The 25,075-nt window shown below is 45.6% G+C and overlaps 1 protein-coding gene and 1 non-coding gene across 2 annotated transcripts in view; both read right to left on the bottom strand.

The window, feature by feature from the left end:
* LOC117522342 (cell adhesion molecule 3-like) overlaps positions 1–12,610 on the bottom strand; it is a 302,078-nt gene extending 289,468 nt beyond the window's left edge. Inside the window, exons 1-2 of the mRNA XM_034183737.1 lie at positions 12,464–12,610; positions 11,447–11,579 (exon numbers count right to left, since the gene is read on the bottom strand). Of these exons, the coding sequence (XP_034039628.1) occupies positions 11,447–11,537 (91 nt within the window). The 5' untranslated portion in view covers positions 11,538–11,579; positions 12,464–12,610. The remainder of the gene's footprint in view (positions 1–11,446; positions 11,580–12,463) is intronic.
* Positions 12,611–19,347: 6,737 nt separating this feature from the next.
* Positions 19,348–19,421, bottom strand: trnar-ucu. Its single transcript has one exon. It is a non-coding gene; the product is annotated as a tRNA-Arg (tRNA).
* Positions 19,422–25,075: the final 5,654 nt, after the last annotated feature.

The raw sequence follows: 25,075 nt of genomic DNA, 5'->3' as shown, positions 1-25,075 counted from the left end.
GCAAGTGCAGTATAAAATTACGTGCACCGCTCGAATAATACGTGCACAAACGAGCACATGCACATACTATTTCGAGCCCTGCAAGCTGTTCTTTAGTTATTGTGAGGAAGCACAAAGTTTACAGACAGACACTCATTTGGATGTCTGGATGGACGTGATGACAAAATAACGCCACCCAACATCGTATAAAAACCAAACGCTCCGTCTGATTACACAGAAACAAGTGCAAGCAAACATTCTGAAAACAGGAAGATCTCTGACCAGCACCGGTTTAACACCGTCGTCACCAGTGAAAACACTTTTCATACCACTTTAAGGAGAACAAGTAGGCTCATGTTGTAAATTTGGCGGCTCGTCCACACGTCCATCCTCCTCTCACTTCCACAGTTTGATGTGTTTTCTCATCACTTAAACACTGTCAGACATCCTGAGTTTAATTACTCTCCTTGAATGACATGATAATGTAAAAGAGCACTTAGGTGAAACCAAAGCAAGAATTGGTCATGCATGGTCAGGCCTCCCGCCAGGAACACCGTGATCAAAAGTGACGCACGTTTGAGCGCAAGACAAAATCATTTTCAGACCCAAATAATGAAACGCGGCGCGGATTTTAATGAGCTGCAGGGCTGGGGTCAGCGCGCCGACCAGAGATTGATATTTCATCAGCAGCACTTCAATCTGGAGATTGTTTCTCAACTTCAGCGCTGCTGCGGCCTTGGCAGAACCTTCATTTGCATTTGTTTAGCGCCAGTTTTCCCCCTGACTTTCTGTCGCCTTTTCCTCCTCTGACCAGCTCGAGCTCCACTTTCCTACATTTCACCCACGTCCGTGCAGGAACACAAACATGCATAATTCAACAGACAAGAACAAGCAGTTGATGTAGACAAACACAGCGAAAATACAGTAAATGTGTACCATGCACGTGCACGGTCTGCACGTGCACTGTGCATTCACGGATGTGTTCAAATTTGTGAAGTGGCGTTGGTGAGCGCGAGCAGCCTCAGAGAATATATATTGCAAATGCAAATCAGGGAGCGTCTATTAGAAGCGCTCTCGCTACATATCACTCTGTGCAATTAAATCCCAACTGGAAGGAGAAAACGCCGGCAGGGTTTCTACCTGCACATCAGTTTTTTCACTGGCTGCAGGCTGAACGCGATGAGCCATTTTGCCATCGACACACTTCGCCCTCTAAAGGTCGTATTACCGGCAGTCACTGGGCTGTTATGTCATTTCAATCTCGAGATGCTAATGTGGTCATGTGCAATCGATGCTCACAGCAGGGATGATGTCATTACAGAGACACGCCCACTTCACCACATGGTCTACTTCCACCACATTAGCATCGTGCGTTCTGTGCGTAACGTGTGCACACCTCGACGCTGTGACGTGATTACTGCTCGTCTCTGTGCTGCTGTCACGTGTGCACGGATGTGGAGCCGCTGAGCACAATAAGAACGTTTCTGTGCGCTTCTTTCCTTCTGCACATATTTTAGCACCTCTGTCTGCACAGCGATAAAGCTTTCATTCTTTTTTGACTGTGAAGATGTGACATTTGAATTAATTGCTTCTTTGCACATTCCTCACAAAGCCCATATAAGCAGCATCTTGGATGACTTTGAATGTGAACATTTGTGGGGTTATTGAAGGTTTCACCAGAGTTTCTCACCTCAGCTTTGGAAAAGTCTCAGTGTGTGTTAATAGAGAAGACTCCAGCAGACCGAAACCGGAATCTAAACTCACCAGATTAAAGGACGTATACTGATGACAAAGTCAAATCTGGTGAACTCTGATGCACCCATCGATCCAAAAACCATATTTATTTTGCTTATGCAATATCCCATAGATGTGTCTGCCACCTGCTGGATGGTTAGTTGATTCTGCATTGATGATGGATTAGAAGCAGGTGTGGTTGTCAGTGAGAAAGGAAGACCACTTTTGCTCAAAAATATTTGTTGTACTTTTGTGTACAATATCTATACTACTTCATGTCTAGAGTCTGTGTCTCAATGAGAAAATTGTGTTGTTGATGCGAGTAATACTCAGTCTATGCTGTGTACTGTGTAATACTCAGTCGATGCTATGTACTGTGTAATACTCAGTCGATGCTATGTACTGTGTAATACTCAGTCGATGCTGTGTACTGTGTAATACTCAGTCTATGCTGTGTACTTTGTAATACTCAGTCGATGCTATGTACTGTGTAATACTCAGTCAATGCTATGTACTGTGTAATACTCGGTCGATGCTATGTACTGTGTAATACTCAGTCGATGCTGTGAACTGTGTAATACTCAGTCGATGCTGTGAACTGTGTAATACTCAGTCGATGCTGTGTACTGTGTAATACTCAGTCGATGCTGTGAACTGTGTAATACTCAGTCGATGCTGTGAACTGTGTAATACTCAGTCGATGCTGTGTACTGTGTAATACTCAGTCGATGCTGTGTACTGTGTAATACTCAGTCGATGCTGTGAACTGTGTAATACTCAGTCGATGCTGTGTACTGTGTAATACTCAGTCGATGCTGTGAACTGTGTAATACTCAGTCGATGCTGTGTACTGTGTAATACTCAGTCGATGCTGTGTACTGTGTAATACTCAGTCGATGCTGTGAACTGTGTAATACTCAGTCGATGCTGTGAACTGTGTAATACTCAGTCGATGCTGTGTACTGTGTAATACTCAGTCGATGCTGTGAACTGTGTAATACTCAGTCGATGCTGTGTACTGTGTAATACTCAGTCGATGCTGTGTACTGTGTAATACTCAGTCGATGCTGTGAACTGTGTAATACTCAGTCGATGCTGTGAACTGTGTAATACTCAGTTGATGCTGTGTACTGTGTAATACTCAGTCGATGCTGTGTACTGTGTAATACTCAGTCGATGCTGTGAACTGTGTAATACTCAGACGATGCTGTGAACTGTGTAATACTCAGTCGATGCTGTGTACTGTGTAATACTCAGTCGATGCTGTGTACTGTGTAATACTCAGTCGATGCTGTGAACTGTGTAATACTCAGTCGATGCTGTGAACTGTGTAATACTCAGTCGATGCTATGTACTGTGTAATACTCAGTCGATGTTGTGAACTGTGTAATACTCAGTCGATGCTGTGAACTGTGTAATACTCAGTCGATGCTATGTACTGTGTAATACTCAGTCGATGCTGTGTACTGTGTAATACTCAGTCGATGCTGTGAACTGTGTAATACTCAGTCGATGCTGTGAACTGTGTAATACTCAGTCTATGCTATGTACTGTGTAATACTCAGTCTATGCTATGTACTGTGTAATACTCAGTCTATGTTATGTACTGTGTAATACTCAGTCGATGCTGTGTACTGTGTAATACTCAGTCGATGCTATGTACTGTGTAATACTCAGTCTATGTTATGTACTGTGTAATACTCAGTCGATGCTATGTACTGTGTAATACTCAGTCTATGTTATGTACTGTGTAATACTCAGTCGATGCTATGTACTGTGTAGTACTCAGTGGATGCTGTGTACTGTGTAGTACTCGGTCTATGTTGTGTACTGTGTAGTACTCGGTCTATGTTGTGTACTGATTTTGTGGTTCCATTGTTGGATCACTCTCCCTTCATCCGAAGATGTGGAAAATGTTCCTGATCAATACCACTTTCCCCGCAGCTGCAAAGACAGAAAATCACTTCTGGTTCATGGTTGTTTATCAAGATTGAGCATCTTAAATATTTGGGCTGAACGTTTTGGGTTTTTTTTTTCTCTTATGTAGATCTGTAAATTCACATCTTGGTTCCAAAATCAGTCTCATAAAACTTCTATGAGCTGGATGGATTGAGAGTCTAATCCTGATCCCAGGGAGGAGGGCGGCTGAGATGTCACTCTGCATGAGGAAGCAGAACTTTCTCCTGCTGCACAGTTTAGCAACTCACCCACCCCGCCCACCACCCGCCAAGAATAGCTTCCCAACATGTAGATACTTCATGAAGTAGATTTTCTGGATTTCACATTCCATCTACAGAAGGGGTGGGGGGGAGACTATGAAAATCTTAGGCAAATCATAGCTCAGTGGAGTGGACCATCCATGAACCAGAGGGTCAGTGGCTTGAATCCATTACTTTAGTTATAAGAAAGACACTAAGCCCCAAATGACTCTGTCTGGGATGTTCGTTGGTATCCAGGTGGTCGCCACCCTGTAAACTGCTGGTGGGATTAACACTCGAGCTTCTGTAAGAACATCAAGGGTGGTGTTAAGGTCTTATCCCGTGCAGTAATGTACAACGGCATACTCCTTCACCCGGGGACTGGAGCACTCAAACAAATGCCACAGCATTACACTGCTGCACAGTGCTCTCGAGGGTTTGACAGGGCAGACCGTCAGGTGCTGTAACGTCTTGTATTTTGTTTCCGTCCACATATTTCCCACCTTCATATGGGGTCAGTCTGCTCATGGGTTAAGAAGGGACTGGGATCTTGGTTAAGGGCACTTCAACAGTCAACCAGACACTGAAACCACTGACTTATGGTTCGTAGATGCCTGCTTCTCCAGCACACATTAAGAAAAGCACCATGTAGTGGTTGTTTAATGGTTGATGAGACCTTGAACTGGCAGCTCCAGAACCACTTTACCAATTGAAAACTGAGGCACTGACTCTCCATTAGCTTTACCACTTAGTAAAATCTGCCATGGTGATGTCAGTCCATGTTCCTCAATCTGTGGTTGTTATATTGAAGTGACTGCGCTCATCTGACAGACTGGGTGACTCACAATCCAAAAGGCCAAAGGGTCAAGCCAATTTATGTGCTGGAGTATCCTTGAGCAAAAAAAATGAACTCCATTCCTAATGTTAGGATGTTATCTTTTTCTGTTTGTATCCTGTGCCGCCCCACCGCCACCACCACCACCACCGGAGTTCTGTTTGTGTTGTGAGTCTTAGGCTGGATGTGGCTGACCTACTTGCAACTCACACCTGCAATCAATCATCTACTCCAGTGCAGTTTAAAAGACCAGCCTATTCATCCAGTCCTCACTCCGTCCCTGACTAACCTTCTGTGCTGGCCATGCCCAACCTCGCCACCTGTTTTGCCGCAAGCTGAGTCTTCAGATCCGCTGACTTTCTGCCCATGCTTTGGATTCTTGACTCGTCTTTTTTGGTAAATAAAATCACTTATTTCACAGAGTCAGCCCGTGATAGTCTGCACTGAGTGTTTCTTTCTCTTTTTGCTCTGTATGCACCACTCTGCATTTAATCATTAGTGACTGATCTCTGCTCTCTTCCACAGCATGTCTTTTTCCTGGTTCTCTCCCTCAGCCCCAAACACTCCCAGCAGAAGACTGCCCCTCCCTGAGACTGGTTCTGCTGGAGGTTTCTTCCTGTTAAAAGGGAGTTTTTCCTTCCCACTGTCACCAAGTGCTTGCTCACAGGGGGTCGTTTTGACTGTTGGGGTTTTTCTGTAATTATTGTATGGCTTTTGCCTTACAATATAAAGCGCTTTGGGGCAACTGTTTGTTGTGATTTGGCGCCATATACGAGGTCTGTTAGAAAAGTATCCGACCTTTTTATTTTTTGCAAAAACCATATGGATTTGAATCACGTGTGATTGCATCAGCCAAGCTTGAACCTTCGTGCGCATGCGTGAGTTTTTTCACGCCTGTCGGTTGCGTCATTCACCTGTTAGCGGGCTTTGTGTGAGCAGTGGTCCATCCCTCTCGTCGGATTTTTGTTGCGAATAAATGTCTGAAAGATTTGGAGCTTTGCTGCATAAATTTTTTCTAGAAACTGTGAGAGACCTCCAGGTGGACACCATTTGGAAAATTCAGATGGCTTTCAGGGACGATTTTATGGGGATTACACAGATTAAGGAGTGCTCCAGCCAGTTTAAAGACCGCCTACAGCGGCTGAGAGTGCGGCGCGCTCCGAGCGCCGATCGACAGGCTCAAACCCCACTGAAACAACCGGATCATTTCCAACGTGAAGGCTTTGTTGATCCGGGACGTTGACTGACTTCCACAAAAATGGCAGAAGACGTGGACATAAAGACTTTTTCGGCACATTCCACTGTTACAGGAGTTTTTTTCATGGAAAGAGAAGCGGAGGGATGCACCACGGAGCCGTGAATGGCGCGGACAAAAGCACCTCCGTGTTGGTCTCACAGGACAGCTTTCAGACGGCTTTTGGTGGCTTTTCAGTCGTATGACTATCCGAGAAATTGTGCATGAGCTGGACAAGCCAGAACATGTCCTGTGAGGCTTCATCACGGCGTTGTTTTGCACCATGCGGCTCCACCGCGATGCGCGAAATTCCTCCGCTCCTCTTTCCATGACAAAAACTCCTGCAACAGTGGAATGTGCCATTCATTTCCACACTGGACGCTGTCTTGATCCGGGACGTCGTCTGACCTCCACAGGAATTGCGAAAGACGTGAACATCTGCACTTTTTTGGCACATTGAGACAGACGTGCGGAGGAATTCCGCGCGTCGCGGTGGAGCCGCATGGCGCAAAGCAACGCCGTGATGAAGCCTCACAGGACATGTTCTGGCATGTCCAGCTCATGCACAATTTCTCGGATAGTCACACGACTGAAAAGCCACCGAAAGCCATCTGAAAGCCATCTGAAAGCCGTCCTGTGAGATCAACACGGAGGTGGTTTTGTCCGTGCCATTCGCAGCTCCGTGGCGCATCCCTCCGCTTCTCTTTCCATGAAAAAAACTCCTCTAACAGTGGAATGTGCCGAAAAAGTCTTCATGTCCACGTCTTCTGCCATTTTTGTGGAAGTCAGACGACGTCCCGGATCAACAAAGCCTTCACGTTGGAAATGATCTGGTTGTTTCAGCCTGTCGATCGGCGCGCCGCGCTCTCAGCCGCTGTGGGCGGTCTTTAAATCAATCAATCAATCAACTTTTTTCTTATATAGCGCCAAATCACAACAAACAGTTGCCCCAAGGCGCTTTATATTGTAAGGCAAGGCCATACAATAATTATGAAAAACCCCAACGGTCAAAACGACCCCCTATGAGCAAGCACTTGGCAACAGTGGGAAGGAAAAACTCCCTTTTAACAGGAAGAAACCTCCAGCAGAACCAGGCTCAGGGAGGGGCAGTCTTCTGCTGAGACTGGTTGGGGCTGAGGGAAAAAACCAGGAAAAAGACATGCCGTGAAGGGGGGCAGAGATCGATCACTAATGATTAAATACAGAGTGATGCATACGGAGCAAAAAGAGAAAGAAACAGTGCATCATGGGAACCCCCCCACAATCTACGTCTAAAGCAGCATAACCAAGGGATGGTCCAGGGTCACCCGATCCAGCCCTAACTATAAGCCTTAGCGAAAAGGAAAGTTTTAAGCCTAATCTTAAAAGTAGAGAGGGTATCTGTCTCCCTGATCTGAATTGGGAGCTGGTTCCACAGGAGAGGAGCCTGAAAGCTGAAGGCTCTGCCTCCCATTCTACTCTTACAAACCCTAGGAACTACAAGTAAGCCCGCAGTCTGAGAGCGAAGCGCTCTAATGGGGTAATATGGTACTACGAGGTCCCTAAGATAAGATGGGACCTGATTATTCAAAACCTTATAAGTAAGAAGAAGAATTTTAAATTCTATTCTAGAATTAACAGGAAGCCAATGAAGAGAGGCCAACACGGGTGAGATATGCTCTCTCCTGCTAGTCCCCGTCAGTACTCTAGCTGCAGCATTCTGAACCAACTGAAGGCTTTTTAGGGAACTTTTAGGACAACCTGATAATAATGAATTACAATAGTCCAGCCTAGAGGAAATAAATGCATGAATTAGTTTTTCAGCATCACTCTGAGACAAGACCTTTCTGATTTTAGAGATATTGCGTAAATGCAAAAAGGCAGTCCTACATATTTGTTTAATATGCGCGTTGAATGACATATCCTGATCAAAAATAACTCCAAGATTTCTCACAGTATTACTAGAGATCAGGGAAATGCCATCCAGAGTAACGATCTGGTTAGACACCATGCTTCTAAGATTTGTGGGGCCAAGTACAATAACTTCAGTTTTATCTGAGTTTAAAAGCAGGAAATTAGAGGTCATCCATGTCTTTATGTCTGTAAGACAATCCTGCAGTTTAGCTAATTGGTGTGTATCCTCTGGCTTCATGGATAGATAAAGCTGGGTATCATCTGCGTAACAATGAAAATTTAAGCAATACCGTCTAATAATACTGCCTAAGGGAAGCATGTATAAAGTGAATAAAATTGGTCCTAGCACAGAACCTTGTGGAACTCCATAATTAACTTTAGTCTGTGAAGAAGATTCCCCATTTACATGAACAAACTGTAATCTATTAGACAAATATGATTCAAACCACCGCAGCGCAGTGCCTTTAATACCTATGACATGCTCTAATCTCTGTAATAAAATTTTATGGTCAACAGTATCAAAAGCAGCACTGAGGTCTAACAGAACAAGCACAGAGATAAGTCCACTGTCCGAGGCCATAAGAAGATCATTTGTAACCTTCACTAATGCTGTTTCTGTACTATGATGAATTCTAAAACCTGACTGAAACTCTTCAAATAGACCATTCCTCTGCAGATGATCAGTTAGCTGTTTTACAACTACCCTCTCAAGAATCTTTGAGAGAAAAGGAAGGTTGGAAATTGGCCTATAATTAGCTAAGATAGCTGGGTCAAGTGATGGCTTTTTAAGTAATGGTTTAATTACTGCCACCTTAAAGGCCTGTGGTACATAACCAACTAACAAAGATAGATTGATCATATTTAAGATTGAAGCATTAAATAATGGTAGGACTTCCTTGAGCAGCCTGGCAGGAATGGGGTCCAATAAACATGCCGATGGTTTGGACGAAGCAACCAATGAAAATAACTCAGACAGAACAACCGGAGAGAAAGAGTCTAACCAAATCCCGGCATCACTGAAAGCAGCCAAAGATAACGATACATCTTTGGGATGGTTATGAGTAATTTTTTCTCTAATAGTCAAAATTTTGTTAGCAAAGAAAGTCATGAAGTCATTACTAGTTAAAGTTAATGGAATACTCAGCTCAATAGAGCTCTGACTCTTTGTCAGCCTGGCTACAGTGCTGAAAAGAAACCTGAGGTTATTCTTATTTTCTTCAATTAGTGATGAGTAGAAAGATGTCCTAGCTTTACGGAGGGCTTTTTTATAGAGCAACAAACTCTTTTTCCAGGCTAAGTGAAGATCTTCTAAGTTAGTGAGACGCCATTTCCTCTCCAACTTACGGGTTATCTGCTTTAAGCTACGAGTTTGTGAGTTATACCATGGAGTCAGACACTTCTGATTTAAAGCTCTCTTTTTCAGAGGAGCTACAGCATCCAAAGTTGTCTTCAAAGAGGATGTAAAACTATTGACGAGATACTCTATCTCCCTTACAGAGTTTAGGTAGCTACTCTGCTCTGTGTTGGTATATGACGTTAGAGAACATAACGAAGGAATCATATCCTTAAACCTAGTTACAGCGCTTTCTGAAAGACTTCTAGTGTAATGAAACTTATTCCCCACTGCAGGGTAGTCCATCAGAGTAAATGTAAATGTTATTAAAAAATGATCAGACAGAAGGGAGTTTTCAGGGAATACTGTTAAATCTTCTATTTCCATACCATAAGTCAGAACAAGATCTAAGATATGATTAAAGTGGTGGGTGGACTCATTTACTTTTTGAGCAAAGCCGATAGAGTCTAATAATAGATTAAATGCAGTGTTGAGGCTGTCATTCTCAGCATCTGTGTGGATATTAAAATCGCACACTATAATTATCTTATCTGAGCTAAGCACTAAGTCAGACAAAAGGTCTGAAAATTCACAGAGAAACTCACAGTAACGACCAGGTGGACGATAGATAATAACAAATAAAACTGGTTTTTGGGACTTCCAATTTGGATGGACAAGACTAAGAGACAAGCTTTCAAATGAATTAAAGCTCTGTCTGGGTTTTTGATTAATTAATAAGCTGGAATGGAAGATTGCTGCTAATCCTCCGCCCCGGCCCGTGCTACGAGCATTCTGACAGTTAGTGTGACTCGGGGGTGTTGACTCATTTAAACTAACATATTCATCCTGCTGTAACCAGGTTTCTGTTAGGCAGAATAAATCAATACGTTGATCAATTGTTATATCATTTACCAACAGGGACTTAGAAGAGAGAGACCTAATGTTTAATAGACCACATTTAACTGTTTTAGTCTGTGGTGCAGTTGAAGGTGCTATATTATTTTTTCTTTTTGAATTTTTATGCTTAAATAGATTTTTGCTGGTTATTGGTGGTCTGGGAGCAGGCACCGTCTCTACGGGGATGGGGTAATGAGGGGATGGCAGGGGGAGAGAAGCTGCAGAGAGGTGTATAAGACCACAGCTCTGCCTCCTGGTCCCAACGCTGGACAGTCACAGTTTAAATGGGCAGTAACACTCCTTAATCTGTGTAATCCCCATAAGATTGTCCCTGAAAGCCATCTGAATTTTCCGAATGGTGTCCACCTGCAGGTCTCTCACAGTTTCTGGAAAAAATTGATGCAGCAAAGCTCCAAATCGTTCAGACATTTATTCACAATAAAAATCCGACGAGAGGGGTGGACCACTGCTCACACAAAGCCTGCTCACAGGCGAATGACGCAACCGACAGGCGTGAAAAAACTCACGCATGCGCATGAAGGTTCAAGCTTGGCTGATGCAATCACACGTGATTCAAATCCATATGGTTTTTGACAAAAATAAAAAGGTCGGATACTTTTGTAACAGACCTCGTAAATAAAATTGATTTGATTTGATTTTGGGTCCATTTTATTCATCTGCTTGTCACCTGACATGTAGGCTGATGTAACAGAAGCTATTGATATTGACTTTGATTTGGATAAAAGCATTAACTGAAGATGACCTCTTTATATACTAGTGGTTCATTTTAGTCTGTGTGACATTCAGAGTTTGTTTTAAACTAAGTCGAGGTTGAGGTTCCACCTTCAGATGGAACCACCTTGAGTCCTGGTTGGCAATCACCCAAGCAGACGCATGGTCCTTTCCCATCTCTTGAGAGGAGCCACAGTCGTGTGATACGTGGACCTCCTCTCTTGCAGTTGTTGGTTCCTCAGCACTGAGGCACCGTCACACTGGATCCTCCTCTGGAAATGTGCCGTGATCAAAACAACACACCTGATATTGTTGGCAGATAACTGCGAGTAAGAAGCTACAGGAGCATGAAGCTCCTAGTCAATATGGAAGTTCACCAAATTACTCAAAAACAACTGCAGAAATTCCACTATGGACCACTATGGGGGGGTCCCCATGTGCTTATTAACAGATCTACAAATCTCTCATCATCACACAGGACACAATTAAAAAAAGACAAATCAACAAATAACAGACACCACGAGAGACAGCAGGGTCAGAGAAGTCAGATCAGAGAAGTCAGGGAGGTCAGGGGCTCCGGGGCCGACAGGTGAAGAAGGAGCGGTGCTTACCGTAGATGATGTTGCTGTGAACGGCAGCAGTGAGCAGTGCTGTCAGTAAGTTAAGGCTCCATAACACAGCAGGGGCTGATGGGAAGGCCATGGTCGGCCCGTCTGGGAGGGCAGAGGAGCTCAGGAGTGTCACCTGCCGGGAGAACACGGAACACATAAAGAACACAAACAGGAACCAATGGCCTCTGATTGCATCACTGCTGCTGCTGAACAACCGTTTGGCCCCGCGGCGCGGCTCCACGGGTATTCATTGACCTGTGGGCGTCACGCTGCGCTGATAGGCGACTGAAGGTGGCGGTGGCGAGTGTGTGGTAATGAGGACAAGGGGGATACAATGTCCCACTTTGGCGGGAGATTTGGCGCTTTTGACAGCTGGAACTGACTCCTGTTAAGTCCCACTAATTAAGAATAAGGCAATTGAGCGCGCGCACAGAGAGCTGGCAGAGCAGGAGGGATGCTGGCAGCGCACGCGGCACCCGACGTGTGCACAGTTGTCTGTGAGGCGCACTCACGTCCGCACGCGCTCTTTTGCGTCTCGCGCGCTGTGCTCCTGCGCTCCCGGCTGCAGGCGGGGCGGAGCAGGGCGTGGCCAGAGGGCGGGGCGCGGGGAGTCTGTGGATTATCGTGGCTTTCCTGCTGTTGATGGAAACAAAACTGGAACTGCATGAGAAAATGTGCGTGCTCGTGACGCGCGCCTTTCCACGGGCCACATTCTGCACGTTTTCTACACTTTGCACAGCGACTCTTCCTACAGGCGCGGGGGGCGCGTGCGTGCGCGCGGCTGCGTCGGAGCGCAGACAGCGCCACAACAGAACGCAGCTCTGTGTGGGTGTGTGTGTCTCGCGTAACGGATTACACGCGCATCGAGCCACCTACCCGTTGTCCCGCGCGCACGCACATGCACCAACACATTCCTGGAGACGGAAAACGCGTCAGCAGCAGTGTGTCTCCTCCCGGCCGCCCCTCCGGGCTGCGCGGCCGGACACAACAAAGTGCGAGAGGATTCGAACCACACACCGTCACAATCCGCCTCCGGAGTCCGCTTTTGTTGACGCTGATCCCCAACCAGGTCCCCGGTAACAATCCTGTGATGCGCAGCGGCCGCGCGTCCGGATGCTCCAAACAACTTGCTTTTCTCGACTTTTCCTCCTTTTTTTAATGAAAAATATCTCCTTGTTTTTCTTGGCTCGGCTGTGCGTGTGTGTCGCTGCGCGGCCACCGTTCACTGCAGCAAAAACAGTCTGTCTGAAAGAGGGGAGGGAGGGAGGGAACGACGGAGGGAGGGAGGAGGGGAGGGAGGGGATTTTAATACGATTTGGCCCGTACCGTTGGGATAACGGGGCCAGAGGGTCCGGGCTGCCGAGGAGATGGAGCAGATACTCTGCAGTCACCTTAATCACTTATTCGATCGTCTCCTCTTTGCATTTGTGTCTCACAGCAAAATGAGACAGAAAGTGAGACAGCTGAGGTCGTCCAGAGTTGATTGTTACAGATCTCCAGAATGTGTCTTATCACTGGACATTATTACCCCGTTCATTCACAGTGTGCTGAGAATATCAGCGAGTCCACAGTCTCAGACACGTGTCAGCAGGGGCGTCGGACTGGGGGGGGGTACTATGTACCCAGGGCCCAGAGCATGGGGGGGGGGGTACTATGTACCCAGGGCCCAGAGCATGGGGGGGGGGGTACTATGTACCCAGGGTCCAGAGCATGGGGGGGGGGTACTATGTACCCAGGGTCCAGAGCATGGGGGGGGGGTACTATGTACCCAGGGTCCAGAGCATGGGGGGGGGGGGGCCACAAAAAACTGGCATTAAATACATTTTTGTGTTGCATGTTATTAATGTCCATACAATTCATGTTGTAAAAGAATATAATTAGAATGAATGTATAAATGTTGCAAAACAAAATTCTGCTCTAACAATAATATTGAAAGATCTCTGAGGGCCCTTCCACCCCTGCACAGTTCTACAATGGTTTAGTCCAGGCGCACAGGCGACACTCCCCCCCCCCCCCCCACACACATCCCAAACTGACAGAAAAAGGAGGTGTTTAGTAGTGCTGAAACAACTAATCGATTTAATCAATTAATAAAATAGTTGTCAACTAATTTAGTCATCAATTAGTTGTTAAATAACTTTGTTTTACCGCAAATGTTTCGATTCTTCCATATAAATCAACCATTTCTGCAGCTCGGCTTTGCTTTGAAACTTAAACCAATCGAAGCACTGCTTCACAGATCGAAGCAGTGCTTCGATCTGGTGCTTTGTTGATTCAGTGTTTTATTTTGCTTAATCTTAATTTTTCCCCACTAAAACCCCAAAGAGCATATGTCTGTGAGTAGCATTTACCTTTTTATGTTAAACTGACCTGTTATGGTCTTCTCAAACAGTTGATAGATGTATTTTATAACTTAAAAAGGGGGCTGATGCTAATGCGTTAGCATGTCTATGGCGTTTTCAATCTTAAAGTTAGCATTAAGCTGTTGCAGCTGTCAGCACATTTGTTTTCTGTATAATAATTCATGGCTCAGCGTTTGTTGTCGTAAAAGAGTCAAATGTATTACAGATTGTAATATTTTATTCATTTATTTTTATTTATATATCAATAATAATAATAATAATAGAAACAACAACAATAATAGTAATAATCACTAATAATGCCACAATACAGTTTTAGAGAAATGGACAAAAAGAATCTGATAAAACAAAACAGAAAAGATTAAACCAACTAACAATGAACATAAATAAATATAGAAATGTGTTTCCTGTGAACACCTAGTGACTCTTAAACCTCCACTTCATCCCTGTTTTATTAAGTTTAATGACAATTTGTTTCAGTCAAACCACATCTAAGCTGTTTTTACACAAGAAAAAAATAAAATGCAGTAAACTGCACATTTCTGTCTTTTTTCATGAAAATATCTTATTAAATATAACATTTTACACTTTAGTCAGGCCTTTAAAATACTTTAGTGGATTCTTGCTGAAATATGTTGTCAGTGGAAAAATCGTGCAATTTGGTGCATTCCTGTGCATTTTAACAGACGAGAATGCACCAAATTGCACCATTTTTGTAGAAAATGGTACAGTTTGGTCCCCCAGACCCCCAACTCAATATTGCTTCCCCAACTTTAAAAAGGGTTCTGACTCCCAGGTGTGATCTAAGGTATACATGATTTAGACCTGGTTTGACTACGCATTAGAAATTTGGTGTTTGAGTTAATAACAAAGAACATAAAAGTGTGTGTGTGTGTGTGTGTGTGTGTGTGTGGGGGGGGGGGGGTCAATATGGCTAGTACCTAGGGCCCAGAATTTGGTGCTACACCCCCGCGTGTCAGAAGTGTTATCTTTAATCCAGTGAAGGGGAGACCGGCAAGAGTGGAACAAGGTTTGCGTCCCAAAGCAGATAGCTCAGTAGGATTTGGCCAACCAGGAGAAGTTCCTTCTTTCATTCATTCATTTTCTGCTGCTTAAGTGAGTCTGAATCATGTTGGCAGCAGACCAAGCAGCTCGACCTATACTTCCCCATCCTGTGCCAAGTCCTGTAAATCTTCGCAGGGGATCCTGAGGCATTCCCAAGACAGTTGTGAGATATGATCCTTCCAGTATGTCCTGGATCTTCCCTGGGGCCTCCTCCACGTCGGACATGCCTGGAAGACCTCCCTAGGGAGACAACCAGGGGGCATGATCACCTCAGCCAGCTTCTTTCAAAGTGAAGAATCAGCAGCTCTACTGCAAGTCCCTCCCAGATATCCAAGCTTGTCACCTGGTCCCTGAGTGTAAGACCAGATAATAATAGAGGATCCTCATGTCTGTGAGCTATAGGTCTGGTAGTGTCCACAGGTCCTCAGACGCAGCTTCAGTTTGTCTGTTGACCTCATGCTCCAGCTTACCCCCTATTCATGGGGCAGGAACTCTCCCCTGATCCAGAGGAGACAATCCACTCATTTCCAGCAGAGGACCATGGAGAAGAAGAAGTTGAGCTACCAATATGTAGACCCAGGTTTGATTCTTGGTCACACAACCTGCCTGTGTCCTTGGACAAGATACTTTATCTGCATTGAACGAGTCCACCAAACTGCAAATTTTAACCAGATTTAACTTGGGGTAGTAACCTGTGATGGGCTAAGGTCCCATCCAGGGGAAATCATAGACTATCATCTGCTTCACATTACAGAATCCAGGGATGAGCACATATGCCAATGTGCCTCAAGGTCTGTTGAACTTACTTCTTCTGTAAGTGCACAGATTTGGCTGGCTGAGAGAAACAGAAGAGTAGGGTGAGGTGATGGTCTAGTGGTTAAGCGTTGGGCTTGAGATCAGAGGATCCTCAGTTCAAATCCCAGCCTGACCGAAAAATCACTAAGGGCCCTTGGGCAAGGTCCTTAATCCCCTAGTTGCTCCCGGTGTGTAGTGAGCACCTTGTATGGCAGCAGCCTGACATCGGGGTGAATGTGAGGCATAGATGAGTAAAGCACTTTGAGCGTCTGATGCAGATGGAAAAGTGCAATATAAATGCAGTCCATTTACCATTTACTAACGAAGGACAGAAACAGGGACTCGTGACATTGATGGCTGCTCCATCTCTCCATCCTGGAAGTCGATAACCTAGATGTCATTCTGAACTCCACCTTGTGATTTCAGTCACATGTCAAACTCATCTGTAAATCTGCCTTTTATCAGCTCAAGAACATCTACAGACTTTGCCTATCACTCCCCGACTGCACAGCTGAAATCCTCATTCATGCTGTCATCACTTCCTTCCTGGATGACTGCTGTGATGTTCTGATTGTTCTCCTCAACAATGCTCTGGACAGGCTACAATAAGTACAAAACTCAACTGTCACCTGCACGAAGCCTTGGCGGCACATCACCTCCTCATGCACCTTCACTGGCTCCTAATTAATTTCCGTATCACTTACGGTTTTGGTTTGTTTATTTTCCTTCTGTTTCAGATGCTATGCAGTCGCCCGCTGACTTGATGGATTTAAATTTTCTGAATAACAGTATAAAATGTTGAACAGCTTTGTCTGATTTGTGTCTGACTGATGATTGATGAATCAGTAAATCACCAGACCTGCTGGGTAAATGTTCTGAGGAGAACTGTCCGTGGTGCTGATTCTCCAGTACACAGTGTGCTGAATCCATCTCAAAAACTCAGTGACCGTCCACAAAGGAGACGAGTGAGGGAAGCCACAGACATTCTGACAGCTCAGAAAAAGGCAAAACATTTTTTACCTGCTGCTTTATGGGTACAGTCCATTGTTAAAAAGAAGACGTGTCACGTCGCTTCTCAAATAACTTGGCGGCATGTGGATGAAACCGCTCAGAGGTCAGTCAGGTCAGATCTTTGCAAGTGATCGTCGGTGGTTTGGAGCTCCGTGGCGCTGTGAGGGTCTCATGGGGCCCCAAGCAAAAAAATTCCACGGAGGCCCTCTGACCAGCTTTCATCATACAAATAGAATAAACGCAATACTGACAAAAATGTAAAATATAAACTTCCAATGTGCACATCAGAATTTGTTTTACTATTATTGCACTATTGGTGATGCTGACTGGTCACTGATTGTGGATGCACATAGAGTAGTACTGCTTGAAGTACCAGATATGGAGGTAATACTGCTTGAAGTACCAGGAATGGAGGTCGTGCTTCTTGAAGTACCACATATGGAGGTAGTACTGATTAATGATTTTTAAGCTTCTGTTTTATTTATAAAATATTCAACACATGCAAATACGAACCAAATAAAGCTCAAAATCAGTTTTCTCAGCTAATTCAACTTGTATTTTTCAATTCAATTTATTTTCATTTATTTAGTGCCAAATCAACAAGTTGCCTCAAGGTCCTTCACATGAGTAAGGTCTAACCTTACCAACCCCCAGAACAAGAACACAGGCCACAGTGGGAAGAAAAAACTCCCTCTGATGATTTGAGGAAGAAACCTCAAGCAGACCAGACTCAAAGGGGTGACCCTCTGCTTGGGCCATGATACAGATACAAATTACAAAACAATTTACAAAACGAATATACAGGAAATGTTGCCTGTGCACAGGACAGGAGGGTTACAGAAACAGACACCACACCCATCTCTGGATGGAGCCGCACCTCAAACAGAAAGAGAGAAAAAAAAAAACAACAAAACAGTATAATTTGAAAAACAGAAGAAATACTAAAGTGATCGCCGGCCACTAGCCCTAAGCTTCACTAAAAGACCCAGAATTTTGATAAAGTTGAGGTCGCGACCCGCTCCGTTTACTAATAAAATGAATTAAAAGGGTAAAAAGCATAGTAACATACTATGCCAGTATGCTAGTCATATGAAAGGGAAAATAAGTGCATCTTAAGTCTGGACTTGAAAGCCTCCACAGAAGCTGACTGTTTTGTTGATGCAGGGAGATCATTTATTCACCCTTGGGACACAAAGTAGTCCTGCACTTATAACAAGTAAAAAAAAAAATAAAAAAAAATAAATACACCAATGGAACAAGTCAAAATTTACTTCACTTTTTCCACATTTTATGTTACAGTCTTATTTCAAAATCTAGTGAATTCATTTTTCCCTCAAAATTCTACTCACAACAACAAGTTTTTAGGAGTAGGGTTAGAGTGAGTTTAAAAAAAAAACCCCGTCACGAAAATTTGAATAATTCTGTGATGATGATTTTGCATGTGTTAATGCCCATAAGCAAAGAATTAAATAGCTATGCACATAACTGAGCATTGTCATTATGGGGTATTGCGTGTAGAAGTTTGAGGAAAAAAATGAATTTCATCCATTTTCTAATAAGGCTGTAACAGAACAAAATGTGGACTTGTGAAGTGCTGTGAATACTTTCGGCACGCACAGAATGCTACAAACAACCTGTGTCAGACTGGGACTGGCTAAGTTCAAACTGTGAGAGGATCCGTTGCTTTGAGCTAAATGAGCCACATGAAGCCGTCACACTCACCACCGGCTTGTTTTCTCTTCTTCCTCCTTATTTTCTCTGTCTTTTGTCACTTTCAGAAAGATGACTTCTTTTCATTTTGATGGAGTTGATGCTGCTGCGTGGTTCAGCAGCGTGCTGTTTGTTTACATGGCACTTTCTGTGAGGGGTGGGGGGTATGGGGGGGCCATCAGAGACCATGAGACGGCCGTCAAGGCAAACTTTCCATTTGTCACTGCTGATGTGGTTCTGAATTGGTTCAAAGCCCTCTGGGGCCCCCGGGGGGCTGGAGGCCCCAAGCAGTTGCCTGGCCTGCCTATTGGCACCCAGCACCCCTGTTTCTGTGGTATCAATGAAACGTCAGATAAATGACTTCAGCGTCAGTGATCACAGCCTCATCATGGGGACTCACCTCGACTTATAGTCTGGTGATGGTGTCTATGAAGCTGCTGCTGTAATTTGCCTGCAGCCTGTCAGACACACAAACAATTCTGTGAAGTATAAGATTGAATTGCTGCAATTTTCAACACGTCCTGCACCAGATCAGGGAGTTGATCTGGGTGCAGGTCGTGTCCACAGAGGTGAAGGTCTCATCCCGCTTCCCAGTGCGCTCTGTAGTACATGACAGAGATCCCGGGGGGTGAGCACTGAGACCCAAACACCCTCTGACCCCCCCTGTGGGACATGATGTGTATTGAGGGAACGTTTGAACCCTGTACTCCAGGGGGATGGTCCCAAACTGGGAGGCAGTTCCAGACCATCATTGGTAGCAAGAAGATATGTAGATTTATAGATATTTGTTTTATTTTCTTATTTTGTCTGTGTAAGTCTTCTTTTGTGTCCACCCGTCCTGCGTGTGTCCGCGCGGCGCCGGGCAGCTGCATATTTATGCGCTGACCTTTGCGCGGTGAAGGCTCGTGCACGCGCAAAAAGAAGACTATGTCGCAAAAAGCCACCAGCATCCTTCACACACATCTCTGCCGGAACTCGAACCCGGAACCTCTGGATTAGAAGTCCAGCGCGATATTCCATTGCGCCACAGAGACTGAGGGACAATGCGCGGCTGAAAGGCGCATTTAGTCTCCTCTTCGTGCAGCATCATCACCTCCTCCAACCGCAACATCAGGACCATATCCCCGCGGAGGATCGCGCTCCGCCCGGCAGGGAGCACTGCTGTCGGTGTGTCCTCCATCCCGCACCGCCGTCACGCACATTACCGTTAAAACACATTATCATGATGCTAAAAACAAACAAACAAACAAACAAACAAAAAACAGTATTGTAAGCAAATAAAATAACTGTCAAAGGCTGTGCAGGGAATCACACCGGCAACCCAGCAGAGCTCAATAATATTCTTCACCAAATAATCAGATATTTTCACCTGTAGTCATAAAATCATTAAAAACCGTCAACTGCGCTTTGTCATATTACAAAAGTGAAGAACATCCAAAAGTGCAGATACCCAGTTTAAACCAGTTCAACACCGGGTTCAAACCCATGTGAGCAGTCTGTCATCAGAGTGGAATCTTTAAATCAATGTCTGTCATTTAACCAACGCATTTAAAATATTTACCTTTTTGGCTTACAACCATTTCATGAATAATAAAATGAGGATTAAACTATTAGAATGAAAAAGAAGCAAATCCCCACATTTTATTTTTAATTTATCTACATTTTAGCTTTTTAATTTTTAATTAAATCTAAATTTTACAGTAAAAGGATTTGGCTTCACTTTCAATATTTCCAAAGTCCCACAATTTGGCAGAAAATATCCACCTTTAAGCAAAGTATTATTTTGAACTTGTTTGTTGTAAAAGTCCATAATTTAGCTCCTCCTCCATCCTTTGTGGGATACGCCCACAGCGTGTGGGAGACAAAAGAAGACACGCCTCCTGTCCCTTCAGAAGATGGGTTTAGAATCAAACACCGCAGTATCAGTGGGATTTAAAGACTTACAGTTTGACAAATTTACACTATTCATCAACCGGAAGGGCACTCAGGTCTCTTTGTCCACATAATCATGGAGACTTTGTGATGTCATAAGGTCACAATGGATGATTTTCAAGTTGTAACAGAGCAGTACCTACACGCATCCGTGATGACATAACAACTCTGCCCAGTTAGGGAGACGCGGTTTCGTTCAATAATGAGAACTGCCAAGAAACTTTTTGGTGTGTGGTTGGAGTTGTGTGGCGATATGAATCGCCGTTTGAATGGCTTGAATAACGATGTCATTCGCACAAAGAAATCAAATAATAATGAAAACGTTCACTGCACCCAGAATGTTGGTATTTTGGTCGTTGAACTTTCCTAGCAACAAATGTAAAGCCCCAGTCACATGGCACTAACGAAGGACACTGAAGCCAAAAAGATACAAAAAAATCTGGACTTAAGTTGACTTTCTGAGACATCGTTTAACCGGCGTCCAGCTTCGGTCGGTCAGCTACTCCAAGAGGCGTCATAACATCCTGTCAGTCAGCCGCTCTGAGAGGCATCATAACATCCAATTAGTCAGCCGCTCCAAGAGGCATCATAACATCCTGTCAGTCAGCCGCTCTGAGAGGCATCATAACATCCAATTAGTCAGCCGCTCCAAGAGGCATCATAACATCCTGTCAGTCAGCCGCTCTGAGAGGCATCATAACATCCGATTAGTCAGCCGCTCCAAGAGGCGTCATAACATCCTGTCAGTCAGCCGCTCTGAGAGGCGTCATAACATCCTGTCAGTCAGCCGCTCTGAGAGGCATCATAACATCCTGTCAGTCAGCCGCTCTGAGAGGCATCATAACATCCGATTAGTCAGCCGCTCCAAGAGGCGTCATAACATTCTGTCAGTCAGCCGCTCTGAGAGGCGTCATAACATCCTGTCAGTCAGCCGCTCTGAGAGGCGTCATAACATCCAATTAGTCAGCCGCTCTGAGAGGCGTCATAACATCCGATTAGTCAGCCGCTCTGAGAGGCGTCATAACATCCGATTAGTCAGCCGCTCTGAGAGGCGTCATAACATCCGATTAGTCAGCCGCTCTGAGAGGCGTCATAACATCCGATTAGTCAGCCGCTCCGAGAGGCGTCATAACATCCAATTAGTCAGCCGCTCTGAGAGGCGTCATAACATCCGATTAGTCAGCCGCTCTGAGAGGCGTCATAACATCCAATTAGTCAGCCGCTCCGAGAGGCGTCATAACATCCAATTAGTCAGCCGCTCTGAGAGGCGTCATAACATCCTGTCAGTCAGCCGCTCTGAGAGGCGTCATAACATCCAATTAGTCAGCCGCTCTGAGAGGCGTCATAACATCCGATTAGTCAGCCGCTCTGAGAGGCGTCATAACATCCGATTAGTCAGCCGCTCCAAGAGGCATCATAACATCCGATTAGTCAGCCGCTTTGAGAGGCGTCATAACATCCTGTCAGTCAGCCGCTCCGAGAGGCGTCATAACATCCTGTCAGTCAGCCACTCCGAGGGGTGTCATAACATTCTGTCAGTCAGCTGCTCCGAGAGGCGTCATAACATCCTGTCAGTCAGCCGCTCAGAGGTGTCATAACATCCTGTCAGTCAGCCGCTCTGAGAGGCATCATAACATCCTGTCAGTCAGCCGCTCTGAGAGGTGTCATAACATCCGATTAATCAGCTGCTCTGAGAGGCGTCATAACATCCGATTAGTCAGCCCCTCTGAGAGGTGTCATAACATCCTGTCAGTCAGCCGCTCCGAGAGGCGTCATAATATCCTGTCAGTCAGCCACTCTGAGAGGTGTCATAACATCCTGTCAGTCAGCCACTCTGAGAGGTGTCATAACATCATCCGATTAATCAGCCAGTCTGAGAGGCGTCATAACATCCGATTAGTCAGCCGCTCCGAGAGGCGTCATAACATCCGATTAATCAGCCGCTCTGAGAGGCGTCATAACATCCGATTAGTCAGCCGCTCCAAGAGGCGTCATAACATCCGATTAGTCAGCCGCTCCGAGAGGTGTCATAACATCCGATTAGTCCGCCGCTCCGAGAGGCGTCATAACATCCTGTCAGTCAGCCACTCTGAGAGGCATCATAACATCCGATTAGTCCGCCGCTCTGAGAGGCGTCATAACAGCCGATTAATCAGCCGCTCTGAGAGGTGTCATAACATCCTGTCAGTCAGCCGCTCTGAGAGGCGTCATAACATCCAATTAGTCCGCCGCTCTGAGAGGCGTCATAACAGCCGATTAGTCAGCCGCTCCGAGAGGCGTCATAACATCCGATTAGTCAGCCACTCTGAGAGGTGTCATAACATCCGATTAGTCCGTCGCTCTGAGGCGTCATAACATCCAATTAATCAACCGCTCTGAGAGGTGTCATAACATCCTGTCAGTCAGCCGCTCTGAGAGGCGTCATAACAGCCGATTAGTCAGCCGCTCTGAGAGGCGTCATAACATCCAATTAGTCAGCCGCTCTGAGAGGTGTCATAACATCCTGTCAGTCAGCCACTCCGTGAGGCGTCATAATCTGTTGTATCTAATGACACCAAACACGGGAGCGAGAGGTTCCCTAGCCAGAAGTCTCGGTTTCAAGATGGCGGCGCAACTTGAAAATCCCCCATTTTAAAGTGATTTTTTAAAAGGAAAACAGACCAGCACCCATTTTCTTAGGTTTTCTTGCCTCAATAAAAATCTCTGCATAAAATTCGGTCAAAATTCACCAAATACCTATTTTTCTTCTAGTACAATCACAGACAGAGAGAGAGTGTGTGTGTGCAAACACAAACAAAACTCATGAAAGGCGAACACATTTAATCATACAAAGCACCAAAAAAACAAAAACAGGGTCGAGACATGATGTCTGTTGAACAAAGAAGGTAAGTAAATGCAAAGAAAGCGAGTCATTTCTATGCATTTGCCTAAAATTCTTTACCCATTTACGGGTGGTGGGTATTCAACTGGAAAGTCCAACTTAACCCAGCCAGATTGTCCCCGGGGAATGTCTGAACAAAAATTCAGAAAAATCCAATAGATTTTGGGAAAATCAGCTCACTGCAATTTATTTATGTTCCCATCGTGCTGGGGGGCTTCAGAATAGTTCAAGCTAAATGAAAATCTTTGTGTCGGTTGATATCGATTCAAAGAATCTACATGCAATAAACTGAAAATTGTACAGAAAGTCATTTTGATCCTTTTGGGGGCTTTAGAACAACTCAAGGACAATGACATTCTTCTTGCCTGGAGGCACCTTTCAAAAGAATATTTACATGAAGTTAGAGAACAAGTTATTCTGCAAGAAAAAGTGAAAAACGACACTTTCTTGAGGGCCCATGGGGACTCAGACAGACGGGGACGCAGACATACAGGGATGCAGACAGACGGGGACTCAGACAGACGGGGACGCAGACAGACGGGGATGCAGACATATGTGGATGCAGACAGACGGGGACTCAGACAGACGGGGACGCAGACATATGGGGATGCAGACAGACGGGGACTCAGACAGACGGGGACGCAGACAGACGGGGATGCAGACATGTGGGGATGCAGACATATGGCGACGCAGACAGACGGGCACTCAGACAGATGGGGACGTAGACTTATGGGGATGCAGACAGATGGCGACACAGACAGACAGGGACGCAGACATACGGGGACTCAGACAGACGGGGACGCAGACAGACGGGGATGCAGACATATGGGGACTCAGACAGACAGGGACGCAGACAGACGGGGATGCAGACATATGGGGACTCAGACATATGGGGACGTAGACATATGGGGATGCAGACAGATGGCGACGCAGACAGACGGGGACTCAGACAGACAGGGACGCAGACAGATGGCGACGCAGACAGACGGGGACTCAGACAGATGGGGACGTAGACAGATGGGGACGTAGACATATGGGGATGCAGACAAACGGGGACTCAGACAGATGGGGATGTAGACATATGGGGATGCAGACAGACGGGGACTCAGACAGACGGGGACGCAGACATATGGGGACTCAGACAGACGGGGATGCAGACATATGGGGACTCAGACAGACGGGGACTCAGACAGACGGGGACTCAGACATATGGGGACTCAGACAGACGGGGATGCAGACATATGGGGACTCAGACATATGGGGATGTAGACAGATGGGGACGCAGACAGACCGGGACTCAGACAGACGGGGACGCAGACAGACGGAGACTCAAACAGACGGGGACGCAGACATATGGGGACTCAGACGGGGATGCAGACATATGGGGACTCAGACAGACGGGGATGCAGACATATGGGGACGTAGACATATGGGAACGTAGACAGTCAGGGACTCAGACAGATGGGGACGCAGACAGACGGAGACTCAGACAGACAGGGACGCAGACATACAGGGATGCAGACAGACGGGGACTCAGACAGACGGGGACGCAGACATATGGGGATGCAGACAGACGGGGACTCAGACAGATGGGGACGCAGACAGACGGGGATGCAGACATATGGGGATGCAGACAGACGGGGACTCAGACAGACGGGGACTCAGACAGACGGGGACGCAGACATATGGGGATGCAGACAGACGGGGACTCAGACAGACGGGGACGCAGACATATGGGGATGCAGACAGACGGGGACTCAGACAGACGGGGACGCAGACAGACGGGGATGCAGACATATGGGGACGCAGACATATGGGGATGCAGACAGATGGCGATGCAGACAGACGGGGACTCAGACAGATGGGGACGTAGAC

Source organism: Thalassophryne amazonica, chromosome 12 (genome assembly GCF_902500255.1).
Source record: "Thalassophryne amazonica chromosome 12, fThaAma1.1, whole genome shotgun sequence".
Taxonomy (NCBI): Eukaryota; Metazoa; Chordata; class Actinopteri; order Batrachoidiformes; family Batrachoididae; genus Thalassophryne; species Thalassophryne amazonica.
The sequence above is the reverse complement of the archived record's forward strand: the minus strand, read 5'-3'. Positions and strand labels throughout refer to the sequence as shown.